The sequence below is a fragment of the Rhinopithecus roxellana genome, chromosome 8 (genome assembly GCF_007565055.1).
Source record: "Rhinopithecus roxellana isolate Shanxi Qingling chromosome 8, ASM756505v1, whole genome shotgun sequence".
Classification (NCBI taxonomy): domain Eukaryota; kingdom Metazoa; phylum Chordata; class Mammalia; order Primates; family Cercopithecidae; genus Rhinopithecus; species Rhinopithecus roxellana.
This window is the reverse complement of record NC_044556.1, coordinates 111562762-111580125: the sequence shown is the minus strand read 5'-3', so window position 1 is coordinate 111580125 and position 17364 is coordinate 111562762. Positions and strand designations below refer to the sequence as shown.

Here is a 17364-nt window from a genome sequence, read left to right as displayed (position 1 = left end):
CTTGCCCTCGGCTTCAGGGCCCCTTCTGGGTGCCCCCTCCTCCTAGGGTTTTTAAAAGCATATCCTTAGCAACATACCCTGTACCTGAGAGAGCTGCAGAGAACCTCCTGCGTGTCCAAACCAGCACACTTTGTTCCCTGACCCCAGGCCCTCATCACACCCCAAAGCCCAAATACTTTCAGGTGGCCAGCTTCAGACAAGAGTCTGAACTCAATGCTTGTTTTCTGGGGTCTACACAGGCCCGTATGATGAGGCTACCTCCATTCTACCCTATGCCTCTCCCAATCCATTAGGAGCCTCAACTCCGGTGATCCCTAACTGGGAGCAAGGTTCCCCAGGCAGGGAATGCAGCCCTCCCCAGGATGCTGGCCTGGCCATGTCCCAGTGGACATCAGTCCTGGAGCAAGAGGTCCAAGGCAAGGAGTTTCACCCCCCATTTCACTAGGTGTGGTGATCTTTCTGGGTTCCTAACCTTCAAGATGGGATTTTTACACTGTGCCACAGTGGGAGAAACCAAGGCACAGGGCCAGTGAGTAGTAAAGAAAGAAAACCTCTGTGACTAGAAGAAACATGTCCCTCGCCCAGCACAGCCGCTCCAGGATAGCACCCTTTAGGATGTAGCGCTGAGCTGTTCTTGGCACGTGGCATGGCACTGTGGCGGTCAGCAGCTTGTGGAGTTGGGGGTAGGGTGTTGGCACGTGGCATGGCACTGTGGCAGTCGGCAGCTTGTGGAGTTGGGGGTAGGGTGTTGGCACGTGGCATGGCACTGTGGTGGAGGTCAGCAGCTTCTGGGGTTGGGGGTGGGGGTGCTGGCAGGAGCAGGTAATTTGGGACCCACCATGGGGAGGAAGGGGACATTGCCTCTTTCCCCACACCTTGGGCACAGCAGGAATTTTCTTCTCTGATGTGTGTGGGCACCAATGCCTATATGGGTGTGGGTGCGTCCTCCCATTTTGTTGAAGAACTTTCCTGCAGCCGTTGGGGTGGGTATGGGCACCACGTGTGCCTGGCAGCAGGGTGGGGCCTGCACAGGCTTGGCTAGTATATGTCCCACTGCCACCTCCCCAGAGGAAGCAGACCCTGTGCCCTTAGTGCCCCTCATACCCAGTCCCTCACATTCTTCACTTGGCATCCCCCTGCCTGATTCTCCCAACTCAGCCCCTGCCAGGTTTCTCCAGGCCCTGTGGGCCGTGGGATGTGATCAAAGGAGGCAATAACTGTGCTGCCTGCCTCTGCCTGAAGTCAGGGATCCCTGGCCGCTACTGGCATCGGGAGGGCAGGGTAGGTGGGGAGGTCAGGGGTCAGCTTTTCCACTCCCCAGCCTGCACTGGCTAAGCCACCAGGTGTAACTGGCCTGGAGGCTGATCTGTGTCCTCCACAGTCCCTTGATGCATTATACTGAAGCCAATCCTTGTGCGAATGACATGACCTGTTGTTACCGCCCAGATCAAACCAGAATCAAAGGACTGTTGCACTTGGGCCCAGAGCCTGGGGCTAAGGCTGCCATGACCACGCTGTTCTCTTCCTTCTGTTGCGCTTGGGTGCAGAGCCTGGGGCTGAGGCTGCCATGACCACCCTGTTCTCTTCCTTCTGTTGCGCTTGGGCCCAGGGCCTGGGGCTGAGGCTGCATGGCCACCCTGTTCCCTTCCTTCTGGGGTCCCCAGGAAGCTCCCAGGACCGAATGATCCCCACAAAACACAGTGGCCAGGATGGGAGGGCTGGAGGTCAACTCCCCCCTGCCCCTGCCACCACAACCAAGAGGCCCCCATGGAGGTTGGCCCTGAGCCGTGGGTCCCTGTGTGATGCAGGCTCCCACGGATACTTCAGAGGATGAGCATGGGTCCTCCTGGCTGACAGAGCCTGCTGGGCACTGGGTATGTGGGGCCTGTGTAGGTGGGTTGGACAGCACTGGGCCTAGCCAGGGAACCAGGGACTGGTGTGGCTAAAGTGGGCAGCAATATGTTGCCAGAACCAAAACTACAGTGCAACCAGCCCAGCTGGTAGGGAGAAGGAGGCCTGCCTAGCAGGACCATCCACCCCTGTCCTGGCCCCAAGCCCAGACTGCCTGCCTGTACTGGACATTGCCTGGTCCAGGAGGCCTGGGCATGATGGTCAGGTGGTGTGTCCCTGGGTTCCAGGCCTTGGTGGTCCCTTGGGAGCTGAGCATCCTCTGGCCAGGAGGAGGGCCCACGGTCCACTGTTTGCATCTGCCCCTGGGGGTGTGCCCCCACCCCAGCTTCTCAGCTCGCACGGGGACATGGTCAGGGCTCCTCACCTGCTCTGTGGCTCCAGCTGTGATCAGCTCACTGGTGACTCTGACAGCTTCCTCTCCAAAGCTTGGGTCCTCCTCTGTGGGAATGGGGTATCCCAGGCCTCCTGCGGGCAGGAACCCACCCCCAGCTCCTCTGGTGGGCCCTCCTGGGCTTTCTTACCTACTGGCTTGTAAGACCCAGTCAGCCAAACTTGGTGTCTTATTTTTATTTTGGCCTTTTTCTTGGTGTGTGTTTTCTGTAACGACTGCTGTGTAGAACCTCTATATGAGTTTTAGGTAGAGAATCTTGCCCACCCAGAGGGCCCCCACCCCAGAGAGCCTCCGCTTCGGCCCCCCCAGGCTGGTCCTGCCTGTGCTCTGCTTGGTGTGAATGTTGAGTGTGATGGACCCACACGGCTGCTTGACCCTGCTTGACCCTTCCTTCTTGTTGCTGAGGCCAGTTCTGTTCTCTCTTTCTCCACCTAAACTGCACTTGAAGCCAAGACGAAGGATGAGAAGTGGTTGCTAAGAAGGACCCTCCTGCAGCGAATCTGCTGTGAGGAGGCTGCGCTGGCCCAGCCTGTCATTTCCTTCTCTAAGCTCATTCCAGAGGTCGGCAAGGGGCAGCCTGTCCCTGCCTGCTCTTGTGGCCCATGAATCAAGAATGGATTTTACATTTCCAAATGGTTGAACAAATGAAAAACTAACGCTTCATGACACTGAGAAGTTTCCATGTCCATAAGTAAAGTTTGATGGGGGTGCAGTCATGCCCATCTCTTCACAGGCCGCCTGCAGAAGGCTGATGTGGTGCAGCCATGGCAGAGTTGCATCCTTGAGGCGAAGATCAGTTGGCAAAGCTGAAAATACTGACTCCCGGCTCTTTAGGGAAACAGTTTCCAGTCCCTGGTTTAAGGGCTGTGTGGCAGAACCCCAGGATCTTGGTCAGATTGTTCCTCACTCAGGGCCTGCTGTGGCCTTCACTGGCAAGTCTGCAAAGTCTGGGTGCTATGGTGCCTCTCATGGGGGTGTTGAGCTCTGTTGTGCTAGATTTCAGGGTGTCTGCCTCATGGTCACCTGTCTCACCAACAGAGACCCTGTGGCCAGATTCAAACTAGCAGGAACAGTTGGTCTTTGGCAGCAGGGTGATCTTAGAGCTGAGCTGCCACCCACCCTGAGGTGGTCCCATGACACCCACTGTCTGGGTCAAGGTTGGGGCAGGGCTGGTGTCCTGAACTGCTTTCTGAAGGGGTCCCAGTGGCTGCTGTGCTCAATGCCTTCGAGAGAACGCTGAGGCCAACAGCTGCTGGCAGCGCCTCCCCCAGGGTGTGTGCTGTGCCCTTCTGTGCGCGAGTGACAGGCGAGTGCCTGCAGGGGTCATACCGGGCTGTGTGGAGGGGGCCAGAGGTTAAAGTTCCCTGAGCAGCTGTGTGGTCCAGGAGCAGCCAAGGGGTCTCTGGAGGTGTGGCTGCCACGACCCTACCCTGAAGGACTTGCTTGTCATTGGTAGAGAGGAGAGGACCCCCAGGAGGTGCTACCTGAGGGGCTCCATTCCCGCTTGTGAGGGGTGCCTAGGGTCCTCCTGGGGCGAGTCAGAGACCGAGCCCTTGGGGTGAAAGTCCCTTCCCCCAGCTGAGAAGCAGTAGGCACTGGGACATGGGCTGCCTCAGGGCCCCCGCCCACTCGCACCCTCTCCTGCCCTGCAGCTGCTCCATCCTTGGGAGGTGAGGAAGATGGGAGGATGAGGCTAAGACACAGGGGAGACCAGATTCCAGGCACATAGACTGGCCAGAGGTGAGGCCGACTTCCCACCCAAGCCCTGCCCTCCACAGACAGGTGAGGGACTGAGGCCTGGGGCATGACCTCCCTGGGGTCAAATCCAGGGTTGGGTCACCTCAGGATGAAAGAGGGGCTGGGCCATCAAGATGGCTCTGGGTCCCTGGCCCTAGGGTCTGTGTGCCAGGCTGGAGGTAGGAGGGAGACACTCATGCTGCAGATGAGGAGAGTGAAGCACAGGGCTCTTTAGATTCCAGGAGCTGTGAGGAGGCCAGGGCTTTGGTATTGAATGCAGGTGAGGGGGGCAATCCCAAGTGTGAGTACAACAGGGCAGGAGGGCTCAGGTGGTTGCCCATCAATGATAGACTGGATAAAGAAAATATGGTACATATACACCATGGAATACTATGCAGCCATAAAAAGGAATGAGATCATGTCCTTTGCAGGGACACAGATAAAGCTGGAAGCCATTATCATAGCAAACTAATGCAGGAACAGAAAACCAAACACCGCATGATCTCACTTACAAATTGGAGCTGAATGATGAAAACACATGGACACAGGGAGGGGAACAACACACACTGGGGGCTGTCAGGAGATGGGATTCAGGGAAGGAGAGCATTAGGGAAAAGAGCTAATGTATGCTGGGCTTAATACCTAGGTGATGGGTTGATAGCTGCAGAAAATCACCATGGCACACATTTACCTATGTAACAAGCCTACACATCCTGCACGTGTATCTGGAACTTAAAAATTTTTAAAGTGTCTGTTCATGTCCTTTGCCAACTTTTTAATGGGGTTGTTTTTTTCTTGTAAATTTGCTTAAATTTCTTATTTAAATTTGCTAAAATTCTTTATTCCTTAGACCTTTGTCAGATGCATAGTTTGCAAAAATTTTCTCCCATTCCATAGGTTGTCTGTTAATAGTTAGCTATTAACTCTGTTATTAGTTTCTTTCATTGTGCAGAATCTCTTTAGTTTAATGAGATACCATTTGTCAATTTTTGCTTCTGTTGTAATTGCTTTTGGCATCTTTGTCATGAAATCTTAGCCCATGCCTATGTATGTCCTGAATGGTATTGCCTAGGTTGTCTTCCAGGATTTTTAGTTTTGGGTTTTACATTTAAGTCTTTAATCTACCTTGAGTTAATTTTTGTATATGGTGTGAGGAAGGGGTCCAGTTTCAATTTTCTGCGTATGGCTAGACAGTTATTCCAGGTGTTTGTTTATTTGTTTGTTTTGAGATGAAGTCTTGCTCTGTTGCTCAGGCTGGAGTGCAGTGGCACAATCTCGGCTCACTGCAACCTCTGCCTCCCAGGTTCAAGCAATTCTCCTGCCTCAGCCTCCCAAGTAGCTGGGATTACATGTGCCTGCCACCATGCCTGGCTAATTTTTGTAATTTTAGTAGTGATGGGGGTTTCACCATGTTGGCCAGGCTGGTCTTGAACTCCTTACCTCAAGCTATCTGCCCACCTCAGCCTCCCAAAGTGCTGGGATTACAGGCATTAGTCACTGCACCCAGTCCATTGCTGATTTTTGTCAGGTTTGTGCACGATCAGATAGTTGTAGGCATGCGATCTTATTTCTGGGCCTTCTATTCTGTTCCATTTGTCTGTGTGTCTGTTCTTATACCATGCTGTTTTGGATACTGTAGCCCTGTAGTATAGTTTGAAGTCAGGTTCCACAAGACCTCTAGCTTTGTTCTTTTTGTTTAGGATTGTCTTGGCTATTTGGTCTCTCTTTTTTTTTTTTTAGTTCAATACAAATTTTAATACCAAGTCCTGGCAGAGATACAACAACAAAAAAAGAAAACTTGAGGCCAATATCCTTGATGAACATCCATGCAAAAATCTTCAACAAAATACTGGCAAACTGAATCTAGTAGCACATCAAAAATCTTATTCACCACGATCAAGTAGGCTTCATCCCTAGCATGCAAGCTTGGTTCAATGTACACAAGTCAATAAATGTGATTCATTGCATAAACAGAACTAAAGAAAAAAACCATATGATCATCTCAATAGATGCAGAAAAGGCTTTTGATAAAATTCAACATCTCTTCATGTTAAGAACTCTTAATAAATTAGGTATTGAAGGAACATACCTCAAAATCATAAGAGCCATATATGACCAACCCACAGAAAACATCATACTTAATAAACAAAAGTTGGAAGCATTCCCCTTTAAAATTGACACAAGACGGCCAGGCGCGGTGGCTCACGCCTGTAATCCCAGCACTTTGGGAGGCCGAGGCGGGCGGATCACGAGGTCAGGAGATCGAGACCATCCTGGCTAACACGGTGAAACCCTGTCTCTACTAAAAATACAGAAAACTAGCTGGGCGAGGTGGCGGGCGCCTGTAGTCCCAGCTACTCGGGAGGCTGAGGCAGGAGAATGGCGGGAACCCGGGAGGCGGAGCTTGCAGTGAGCTGAGATCTGGCCACTGCACTCCAGCCTGGGCGGCAGAGCAAGACTCCGTCTCAAAAAATAAATAAATAAATAAATAAAAATAAATAAATAAAATTGACACAAGACAAGGATGCTCTCTCTCACCACTCCTATTTAACATAGTTATTGGAAGTTTTGGTCAGGGCAATCAGGCAAGTGAGAGAAATAAAGGGCATTCAAATAGGAAGAGAAGAAGTCATACTACCCTGTTTGCAGATAACATGATCCTGTATCTAGAAAACCCCATGGTCTCAGCCCAAAAGCTTCTTAAGCTGATAAGCAACTTCAGCAAAGTCTCAGGATACAAAATCAATGACAAAAATGTCTAGCATTTCTATATACCAACAACAGTTAAACTGAGAGCAAAATCATAAATGAACACCCATTCGCAATTGCCACAAAAAGAATAAAACACCTAGGAATACAGCTTACTAGGGAGGTGAAAGATCTGTACAAGGAGAACTACAAACCACTGCTAAAGAAACCAGAGATGACACAAACAAATGGAAAAATATTCCATGCTCATGGATAAGAAGAATCAATGTAATTAAAATGGCCACACTGCCCAAAGCAATTTTTGAATTTAATGCTATTCCCATTAAACTAACACTGACATTCTTCACAGAACTGCCTCTGTCCTGATTTTTTATTTTTCTTTTTTCTTTTTTTTTTTTTTTTTTTTTTTTTGAGACAGAGTCTCGCTCTGTCGCCCAGGCTGGAGTGCAGTGGCCGGATCTCAGCTCACTGCAAGCTCCGCCTCCTGGGTTCACGCCATTCTCCTGCCTCAGCCTCCTGAGTAGCTGGGACTACAGACGCCCGCCACCTCGCCCGGCTAGTTTTTTATATTTATTTTTAGTAGAGACGGGGTTTCACCGTGTTAGCCAGGATGGTCTCGATCTCCTGACCTCGTGATCCGCCCGTCTCGGCCTCCCAAAGTGCTGGGATTACAGGCTTGAGCCACCGCGCCCGGCTATTTTTCTTTTTTCTTACCACAGGTTTACTTTGCCTGAAATCATACAAAAGATACTATGTCCAGCTGTCTCACTCAGCGAATTCATGAGGCTCATCTAGGGCATGCTCTTCAGTTGTTTCTGTTCCTTTGTATCACTGAGTAGCATTCTGTTGTAATGTTAGACTTGGAACCAACCCAAATGCCCATCAATGGTAGCCCAGATAAAGAAAATGTGGCACATATACACCATGGAATACTACGCAGCCATAAAAAAGGATGAGTTCATGTCCTTTGCAGGGACATGGATGAAGCTGGAAACCATCATTCTCAGCAAACTAACACAGGAACAGAAAACCAAAGACCGCATGTTCTCACTCATAAGTGGGAGCTGAACAGTGAGAACACATGGATGCAGGAAGGGCAACATTACACACCAGGGCCTGTCAGGGGATGGGGGGCTAGGGGAGGGATAGCATTAGGAGAAAGAAATACCTAATGTAGTAACAGGTTGATGGGTGCAGCAAACCACCATGGCACGTGTATACCTATGTAACAAAAACTGCATGTTCTGCACATGTACCCCAGAACTTAAAGTATAATTTTAAAATGAAAAAAAAAAAAAAAAAAAAGCAGCAAGTTTTCTTTTACATATTGGTGATCACACATATACCACATCCATGTGGATTGCCCAATGCCATAAAGCAAATGGAAAAATACATAACCCGACTGCAGACATTTCAAAAGTGATTGTGCCCATATGGGAGATCCAAATTACAACTTATGTTACAGCTATAGAACTTACATTTAAAATGGTTTCCAATACAATGAGGGAAATAGAAAAAATATAATAATGTGCAAAGAACAAGAAACTCGAAGCTTGACAAGCCATATTTGGAAAAGAGCTAAATATTGAAGTAAATTGAAAATGTAATTATATGCTTAATATGCAACATATGGGCTAAATGTTAAATTATTCTGAGCTGATGAGAACATAACTGGTATATTGAGCGAAATAAATATAGTAGAAGGAGAAAAAATATAAAATACAAACATAATTAAACATAGAAGTGAAATGAGAGGGAATAAAACAAATCTAATTGTTCTTCTAGACTATATTAAAATAATTCAAGTAAGTACTCAAAGAGTTGGTGATTTATAAGTTTTTAAAATTGAACATCAGACATAAATCCTTGAATTCAGAAATGCAATGTGTCAAAAAAAAGAAAAATAAAAAATTACTTAAAAGAAATAATAGTCAAGATGCATAACACCAAAGAGAAGGAAAACACTAAAAATCAGAGGGAAAAAAAAGAGATAATTTACAGAGATGACAGCAAAACTTCCACAGCTTGAGGAGAGCCAAAAATAATGAAATAAATATTAACAGACCTGGGAGAAATTGTCATGTAAACAAGAAGTGAATACTTACCTACCTAACACGCCTTTAACAAAAAAGGGTGAATTAATACCATTTCAAAAGACAGAACACTGAATAATTTGGTTACCAACAGGAACTTCTTAAGAGTGTACTTCAAAAAGAAAGGGGTGTGTGTGTGTAAGCTGAAAAATGAAAGAGTAAGAGACATGATTTGGGAGTATCAAATCCTGGTGGGCATTGAACTCAAGAAACTATGTAGGCCAGGTGCAGTGGCTAACACCTGTAATCCCAGCACTTTGGGAGACCAAGGCAGGCAGATCGCTCGAGTCCAGGAGTTTGAGACCAGCCTGGACAAAATGGCGAAACCTTGTCTCTACAAAAAATACAAAAATTAGCCAGACGTCATGGCATGTTCCTGCTGTCCCAGCTACTTGGAAGGTTGAGATGGGAGGATCAGCTGATCCGGGGGAGGTCGAAGCTACAGTGAGCTGAGATCACACCACTGCCCTCCAGCCTGGGTGACAAAGTGAGACCCTGTCTCAAAAATAAAATAAAAAAAGATAAAGAAGGTGACATGAAGAAACTAAGAAGAATGAAGAAGACTGCATCAGTGGATTAGATGTAGAAGACTGACTATGCTGTCATAAACTTATATTAAAATCATTAAAGAATAATTAGTGCGGCCGGGCGCGGTGGCTCAAGCCTGTCATCCCAGCAGTTTGGGAGGCCGAGGCGGGCGGATCACGAGGTCAGGAGATCGAGACCATCCTGGCTAACGTGGTGAAACCCCGTCTCTACTAAAAAATACAAAAAACTAGCCGGGCGAGGTGGCGGGCGCCTGTAGTCCCAGCTACTCGGGAGGCTGAGGCAGGAGAATGGCGTGAACCCGGGAGGCGGAGCTTGCAGTGAGCTGAGATCCGGCCACTGCACTCCAGCCTGGACGACAGAGCGAGACTCCGTCTCAAAAAAAAAAAAAAAAAAAAAAAAAAAAAAGAATAATTAGTACAACTTAATAAACACATTGATTTGGAAAGCAAAATGATACGGATTTTTTCTGGCGAAAAACATATATAGTTCTTCCCAAAATAGACCCCTGTTTAGAAGTCTAAACAGAATAACATCCACAGGAGTAGAGAAGTTTATAAAAGAAGTGCTCACAAATAAAGTTCCGGGATCAAGTAGTTTAACAGGGAGATTCTACAGTCTTTTCAAATAACACATAAATCAATGCTTCTAACTCAATTTAAGAATATTACAATGGAAGTATTACCTCCAAATAAGTTATGAAGATCAAACGGAACATTGGTACCCAAAATTTCCAAATGTTGTACAAAATAGAATAATACAGAAAAATCTAATTTCTGCCTACACACAGATATATGTAAGATAAACTAGCACATTCCAATTTATTATTAAAAACAACATATAATGACAAAATGCAATTTATACCTAGAATTCTAGAGTGTTTAAATATTTGGAAGTCAACTGATAAAGTTCATCTTTTTTTTTTTTTTTTTTTTTTTTTTTTGAGACGGAGTCTTGCTCTGTCACCCAGGCTGGAGTGCAGTGGCTGGATCTCGGCTCACTGCAAGCTCCGCCTCCCTGGTTCACGCCATTCTCCTGCCTCAGCCTCCCCAGTAGCTGGGACTACAGGTGCCGCCACCTCGCCTGGATAGTTTTTTTGTATTTTTTAGTAGAGACGGGGTTTCACCGTGTTAGCCAGGATGGTCTCGATCTCCTGACCTCGTGATCCCTCTGTCTCGGCCTCCCAAAGTGCTGGGATTACAGGCTTGAGCCACCGCGCCCGGCCAAGTTCATCATTTTTACAGAGATAAATAGAACAGTCCCTTGATCATGTCTGCATATGCAAAAATATCTAGCAGAATTTAGCATGTGTTCCTGTTAATTTAAAACCATCTACAATAGTAATTGATGGATTTTTTTTTCAAAGATAGCAAAGTCTTTTTCATACTCATGGAAAACATACTAGAGGCTATTTATTTTTAAGCTAACGTCAACATTGTATTTGATTTTATCATTTTTTAAAGCTAGGAACAATTTTGCAAAGTGTATATGAAAGAGCAAACACATAAGAATAGCCAAAACGAAACACAGTGAAGGCTTCTGGTTCTGTAAAACATTAAAATACATTATGATCTTAATTAAAGCAGTGCAATGTTGTGGCAAAACTAGGTGAACAGACCAGGGCAGTAGAAAAACCAGAAATATACCAAAATGCATAAGAGATATTATGCAATAAAATCCACAGAGCCTTTATTAATACTTTGTGTTTGGCAACTGAACATGCCCATAAAAAGATGAAAATTAATTCATTCTTCACAAGCTATAGTAAGATAAGGGATAAATGAAGGAAAAATCTAAATGGTAAAAAAAAAAAAAAAAAAATGGGCCCAGCGCAATGGCTCACACCTGTAATCCCAGCACTTTGGGAGGCCGAGGCGGGAGTATCACGAGGTCAGGAGATCAAGACCATCCTGGCTAACACGGTGAAACCCTGTCTCTACTAAAAATACAAAAAACTAGCTGGGCGTGGTGGCAGGCACCTGTAGTGCCAGTGTCTCTGGAATTGGTGGGTTCTTGGTCTCACTGACTTCAAGAATGAAACTGCAAACCCTCCCTGTGAGTGTTACAGTTCTTAAAGATGGTGTGTCCACAGTTTGTTCCTTCTGATGTTCGGACGTGTCCAGAGTTTCTTCCTTCTGGTGGGTTCCTGGTCTCGCTGACTTCAGGAGTGAAGCTGCAAACCTTCACGGTGAGTGTTACAGCTCTTAAAGGCCGCGTGTCAGGAGTTGTTTGCTCTTCCCCGTCAGTTCGTGGTCTTGTTGACTTCAGGAGTGATGCTGCAGACCTTCACCGTGAGTGTTACAGCTCATAAAGGCAGTGGGGACCCAAAGAGTGAGCAGCTGCAAGATTTATTATGAAGAGCAAAAGAACAGAAAGAACAAACCTTCCACAGGGTGGAAGGGGACCCCAGCGGTTGTCCCAGCTGGCTCTGGTGCCCTGCTTTTATTCCCTTATTTGGCCCCACCCACATCCTGCTGATTGGTTCATTTTACAGAGTGCTGATTGGTCCATTTTAAAGAGTGCTGTTTGGTCCATTTTAAAGAGCGCTGATTGGTGCATTTACAATCCTTTAGCTAGACACAAAAGTTCTCCAAGTCCCCACCTGACCCAGAAACCCAGCCAGCTTCACCTCTCACCAGCTCTTTGGGAGGCTGAGGCAGGAGAATGGCGTGATTCCGGGAGGCAGAGCTTACAGTGAGCTGAGATCACGCCACGGCACTCCAACCTGGGTGACAGAGGGAGACTCCGTCTCAAAAAAAAAAAAAAAACAAAAAAGAAAACATAAAAACAGAAGAAAACATTGATAAATACTTCTACAAGCTGTGAGGATAAATCGGGCTGATGACTCAAACCAAGAAATATTAATTTAAAAAATTGATAAAGATTTTTTATCTTTATCAATTTAACATAAAACCAGAATATTGTGCATGTTAGGAAACGCCATAAGCCAAGTAACAACGAAAATGCCAAATGGGCATCTCTTTGCAACTTATATAACAGAAAAAGGGAAGCACACAATTTCCATCTGCTCCAGAAAATAAGAAAGCTCTCAAAACATACAGTACAAGGACAAAGGAGGCAACGTATAGAGTTCCTCACTTAAGATGGGACAATTTGGCCAGGCGCGGTGGCTCACGCCTATAATCCCAGCACTTTGGGAGGCCAAGGTGGGTGGATCACTTGAGGTCAGGAGTTCCAGACCAGCCTGGCCAACGTGGTGAAACCCTGTCTCTACTAAAAATGCAAGTTTAGCCAGGCGTCGTGGTGGGTGCCTGTAATCCCAGCTACTCAGGAGGCTGAGGCACGAAAATCGCTTGAATCCGGGGGGCAGAGGTTGCAGTGAGCCGAGATCATGCCACTGCACTCCAGCCTGGGCAACAGAGTGAGATTCAGTCTCAAAAAAAAGGGGGGGGGGGTAATTTGAGCTCAAAAAAATAGATACAGACTGCAGTGTATGGAATCTCATTAAATACACAAAAAATAAGGTTAGAAAAAATATCACTCACTTTTTTTTGTTTGCTGAGGCCACACTGTCATTATTATGACAGTTGATAAAAGGGAGAATCAAGCTTTTACTCTTCCTTTCCTAATATACTAGTTTTTAATGTAATGGAGAGAGTTCATGAGAAAACGCAATTTTTAATAGAAGAATGAGAACTAATACCTGTAGAGAAAATAATTAGAAAACCACTATTTGGCAACTTTCCCTGAGATAAGTGAAATTAAGAAATACTAATCAATAAATAATGAACAGTTATATGAAAGGAACAGGCAGACATTCCTGGACCCATTGAACAACCTTAAAGTGGTAAAACCAGACACATGTATCCAAATGTGCAGTCTGAATTGAAGCATGCTGGAAGCTTAATACAGAGAGTGATTCTGAAAGATTTAGCACCCACCCAAATTAACTTCATTAATAATATTATATCAATTGTAAGGTCCTCTGAGCAGGCTGCGCCATCGTTAAACCATTGTGACCCCTATGACCCACATGTATACACCCAGAAGGTCTCCTGGAGCCAGAAAGTCTGGGACAACAGGAAAACCACAAAGGAAGAAAAACGACTAGTTTCTGTCTTAACTGATTAGCCAACCTCGCAGCATTCTACCACTGTGACGTGTACTACCCTAATTGATCAATCAGCCTAGTGACACTGTGACCCCTCCCTCTTGTGACAATGTACCTTGTGACATTCTTCCCCTGCCCGCAATAAACGGCCCCTAACTGTAACTTTCCATTGCTTACCCCTCACCTATAAAACTAACTCCAATCCCACGACCCTCTGCTGACCCTCTTTTCGGACTCAGCCCACTCGCACCCGAGTGAATAAACCAGCCTTGTTGCTCACACTTAACCTGTCTGGGTAGTCTCTTCAATTAGGCGCGAGCTTAACATCGATCATATATTGAAACGATATTTTTTGCTATATTTGGTTAAATAAATCATTGTAATCAATTTCACGTGTTTTTTTCTTTTCTATTGCTACTAGAACACACGTGGCTCACATTTTATTTCTATTGGGCATTGCTACCTGAGAGGACGTTCTCTTCAAAATTCAGGCTGCCTCTAATCCCACTAGAAACAAGAAAAAAAAAGTTCAGGCTGCCTCCTCAAAAGATCAGAGGCCAGGAAGTTTGTGAAATCTGAAATTTTAGAATAATTGTCATCATAGTGTTTCCAATCATAAATATCACAAATACTACTCATAAATATCACAAATACTACTCATAAATATCACAAATACTACTCATAAATGGACATAACCTTGTGTACAAGGTTGAACGGGAAAGTCCCCCAGGGGGCGCCAGGTCTCAGCACCGGGCAGAATCCATGCCTTGGAAAAGGACTGCGCGCAAAGAACGGGACTCACTCCGCGCCTTGTCTGATTGCGGCTCCGGTCACTCAGGACTGAAGGGGCGGGGCCTAAAGCCCTGCCCAATCGGGCGCTGGGAAGGGGACTGTTCTCTCAAGCGCACGGCGAAAGGAGGGGGCAACTTCCGGAACCTGGCGGGGCTTTTGTGTTGGGCAGCGAGAATCTGGCGAGCTCGGTGTGTCTGCGCCGCACCTTCTCCTTGTCGCTGGGAGGTCCAAGCGGTTCCGCGGCAGCTTCTGTTGCTCTGGGACCTGCAGGTCCTGGAAGGTCCTTAGGGAAGACCCGAGACACCCGAGAGTGGGAAATGGTGAGTGTCCCGGCCAGGTGTCTCGAGGGGGAAGCGGGAACCGGCAGGAAGCGGTGGTGGCCAACCCGGACCTCCCCGCGGTGCCGACCCGAGTTTCCGCTGTCGCTTCGCGGCCTTAGTGGCACAGGATCGGGGGCTGGACCCTCAGCCAGACCCCGGGCCGCCTGGCTTGTCCCTGCCCCGCCGCTTCGGCCAGGCCCGGAACCCTCTCTGGGCAGCTCTGCGCCTGCAGACCCGCGTCCCCCTCGGAGTGTGCGGTGCGGACGGGAGGGTCCTTAGGGGAGAGTCCCGACTTGGGGTTCGGGGTTCCTGCGTGGGAGGAGCTGTGGTCGGTGAAGTCTCCAAAACCTCCTTTCTCCTGTTAGAAATAAAACTGAGGCGCCGTTAATATATTAAAGAGTTTATTTGAGCAGAGAGTCGTGAGTTAGGAAGCCACGCAGCGTGGTGTGTGGTTTGGGGAAGGAAGGGCTTTCGTAAGGAACCCGAGGAAGCAAACCCAATGAAATGATTGATTGTGTACAGTTGTGTAGCCACCCCATATAGACTGTGCAGCCAGATATCTCCTGGTTATGTCATCAGAGGTTAATTGGTGGGTTCGTGGTTGTTAAGGCTGTTCTGTTTCCCTTTAAGTTATTAATTTACAAGACAAGCATGAGTTACGTTTTGGTTGGTTGGTTACTCATTCATGTGTGTACGTGCATATGTATGATGGCGTCTCGGACGCGGGCTGAAGCGATCCTCCCACCTCAGTCTCCTTAGTACCTGTGTTTAATTATTTTAACATAACACTCCACATTTCTAAGTGTATGGCAAGCAGGATCTCACATCAACGACCGTGTTCCCACAGCCTAACTCTTCTGGGGCTTGTAGTAAAATCCTAAATTTCCAATTCTTTTCTTACATTCAAATGCAACATTATCAAGTATTTGTCTTTTATTGTACATTTCATACAGATGCAATGTTGTTTTTTTTTTCAGAGTAGTGAGTCGTTTTGAAAATATTTGTTTTCGGCCGGGCGCGGTGGCTCAAGCCTGTAATCCCAGCACTTTGGGAGGCCGAGACGGGTCCTGGCTAATACGGTGAAACCCCGTCTCTACTAAAAAATACAAAAAACCAGCCGGGCGACGAGGCGGGCGCCTGTAGTCCCAGCTACTCGGGAGGCTGAGGCAGGAGAATGGCGTAAACCCGGGAGGCGGAGCTTGCAGTGAGCTGAGATCCGGCCACTGCACTCCAGCCTGGGCGACAGAGCGAGACTCCGTCTCAAAAAAAAAAAAAAAAAGAAAAGAAAATATTTGTTTTCACTCTTAAAATATTTCTGAACGTTACACATGAGTGGAAAGCAGAAAATAATCACCTGACAGTTAAGTTAATTGTTAAAAAAAAAAAAATCTTTGTGCGTCTCCTAGTTTTATCTTTTTTGAGTGTGCACATCTTTCCAGGATATCTTCGGGGTGAAGTTCCCCTTTGGAAACGTTAGAGGGTGATATGTCCTCAGCCACCCTTACATCTTTTCTTGGTCCTCTGTTTAGCGGCCAGATCTCTTGGAGTGTCTAATGAAACCTTCTCCTGGGTCATCTCCTCCCAGGGGACAGTTTAAAATATGGGAGTAGAGCCTCTCCAGGCAGCATCTGGGTGCCCTGGAGCTGAGAGACGTCTCCTAGTATACTCTTCGTTTAAAACACAAGTCCCTGGTGCATTAGGATTTTCTTCCTCCAACCCCAGTTTTCATCGTTGCTTAGAGACATGTTGTTGGGCAGCCAATCAGATGCTGGTATTAAGGGAAAAAGCTAGAAATGATTCCTGCCCTCTGGATTTTCTCGGACTTGGAAAAGGAGAAAAACTATCTCAAAAGACAAAGAATACCCCCCTCCCCCAGTGAGGTAGTGCAAGAACCAGAAAAGCACCGTCATCAGAATTATGTAAGAAGGGAGTTGGCTGAACGTGATCCATGCCTGTAATCCCAGCATTTTGGGAGGCCAAGGGGGGTGGATCACTTGAGGTCAGGAGTTGGAGACCAGCCTTGCCAGTGTGGCGAAACACTGTCTCTAATAAAAATACAAAAATTAGCCCAGTCTGGTGGTGCATGCCTGTAATCCCAGCTACCTGGGATGCTGAGGCAGGAGAATCAAACTTGAGGCCAGGAGGTGGAGGTTGCAATGAGCTGAGATGGTGCCACTGCACTCCAGCCTTTGAGACAGAGCGAGACTCAGTCTCAAAAAGAGAAAAAGAGAGTTTATTCTAATGTATTGCAATGAGGGGAAAAACACCAGGTATAAGAGCTGCAAGCACGTTAAAGTTTAGGCAGAAAAGGGCTTAGAAATTCAGGCACACAGGCCAGGTGTGGTGGCTTATGCCTGTAATGCCAACACTTTGGGAGGCCGAGGTGGGCAGACCAGGAGATCGAGACCATCCTGGCTAACACGGTGAAACCTCGTCTATACTAAAAATACAAAAAATTAGCCAGGCATGGTGGCGGGCACCTGTAGTCCCAGCTACTCTGAGGCAGGAGAATGGTGTGAACCCAGGAGGTGGAGCTTGCAGTGAGCGGAGATCACGCCACTGCACTCCAGCCTGGGCGACAGAGCAAGACTCCGTCTCAAAAAAAACAAAAAAAATTCAAGCACACAATGGGGCGCAGTACAGTGTCTCCTGGGAGGATGGTCATTGAGTATTTCTGTGAGGAGAATGGGCCTGTGAGGATCTCTGAAGTGATACAGTGTCCCGACTTGACACTTGACCCGGAGATGTCTGTATTCTGTCAGCCTGACCCCTCCCTGAGTTTATTGCCTTGAA

General features: G+C 47.0%; 1 protein-coding gene and 1 pseudogene across 4 annotated transcripts in view; one reads left to right on the top strand and one right to left on the bottom strand.

The window, feature by feature from the left end:
* The window catches only part of ZNF670 (zinc finger protein 670), a 74447-nt gene that overhangs the window by 13223 nt on the left and 43860 nt on the right, over positions 1-17364 (top strand). The window contains exon 1 of one of the 4 annotated variants that reach the window (XM_010387330.2): positions 14350-14571. The exons of 2 other annotated variants lie outside the window; for them this stretch is intronic. In XM_010387330.2, the coding sequence (XP_010385632.2) occupies positions 14569-14571 (3 nt within the window). In that variant the 5' untranslated portion in view covers positions 14350-14568. Of the gene's footprint in view, positions 1-14349; positions 14572-17364 lie in introns of those variants that run through there. One more of the 4 variants, XM_030935443.1, reaches the window with a different exon arrangement.
* Positions 14687-17364, bottom strand: part of LOC104681149 — a 41944-nt pseudogene continuing 39266 nt past the window's right edge.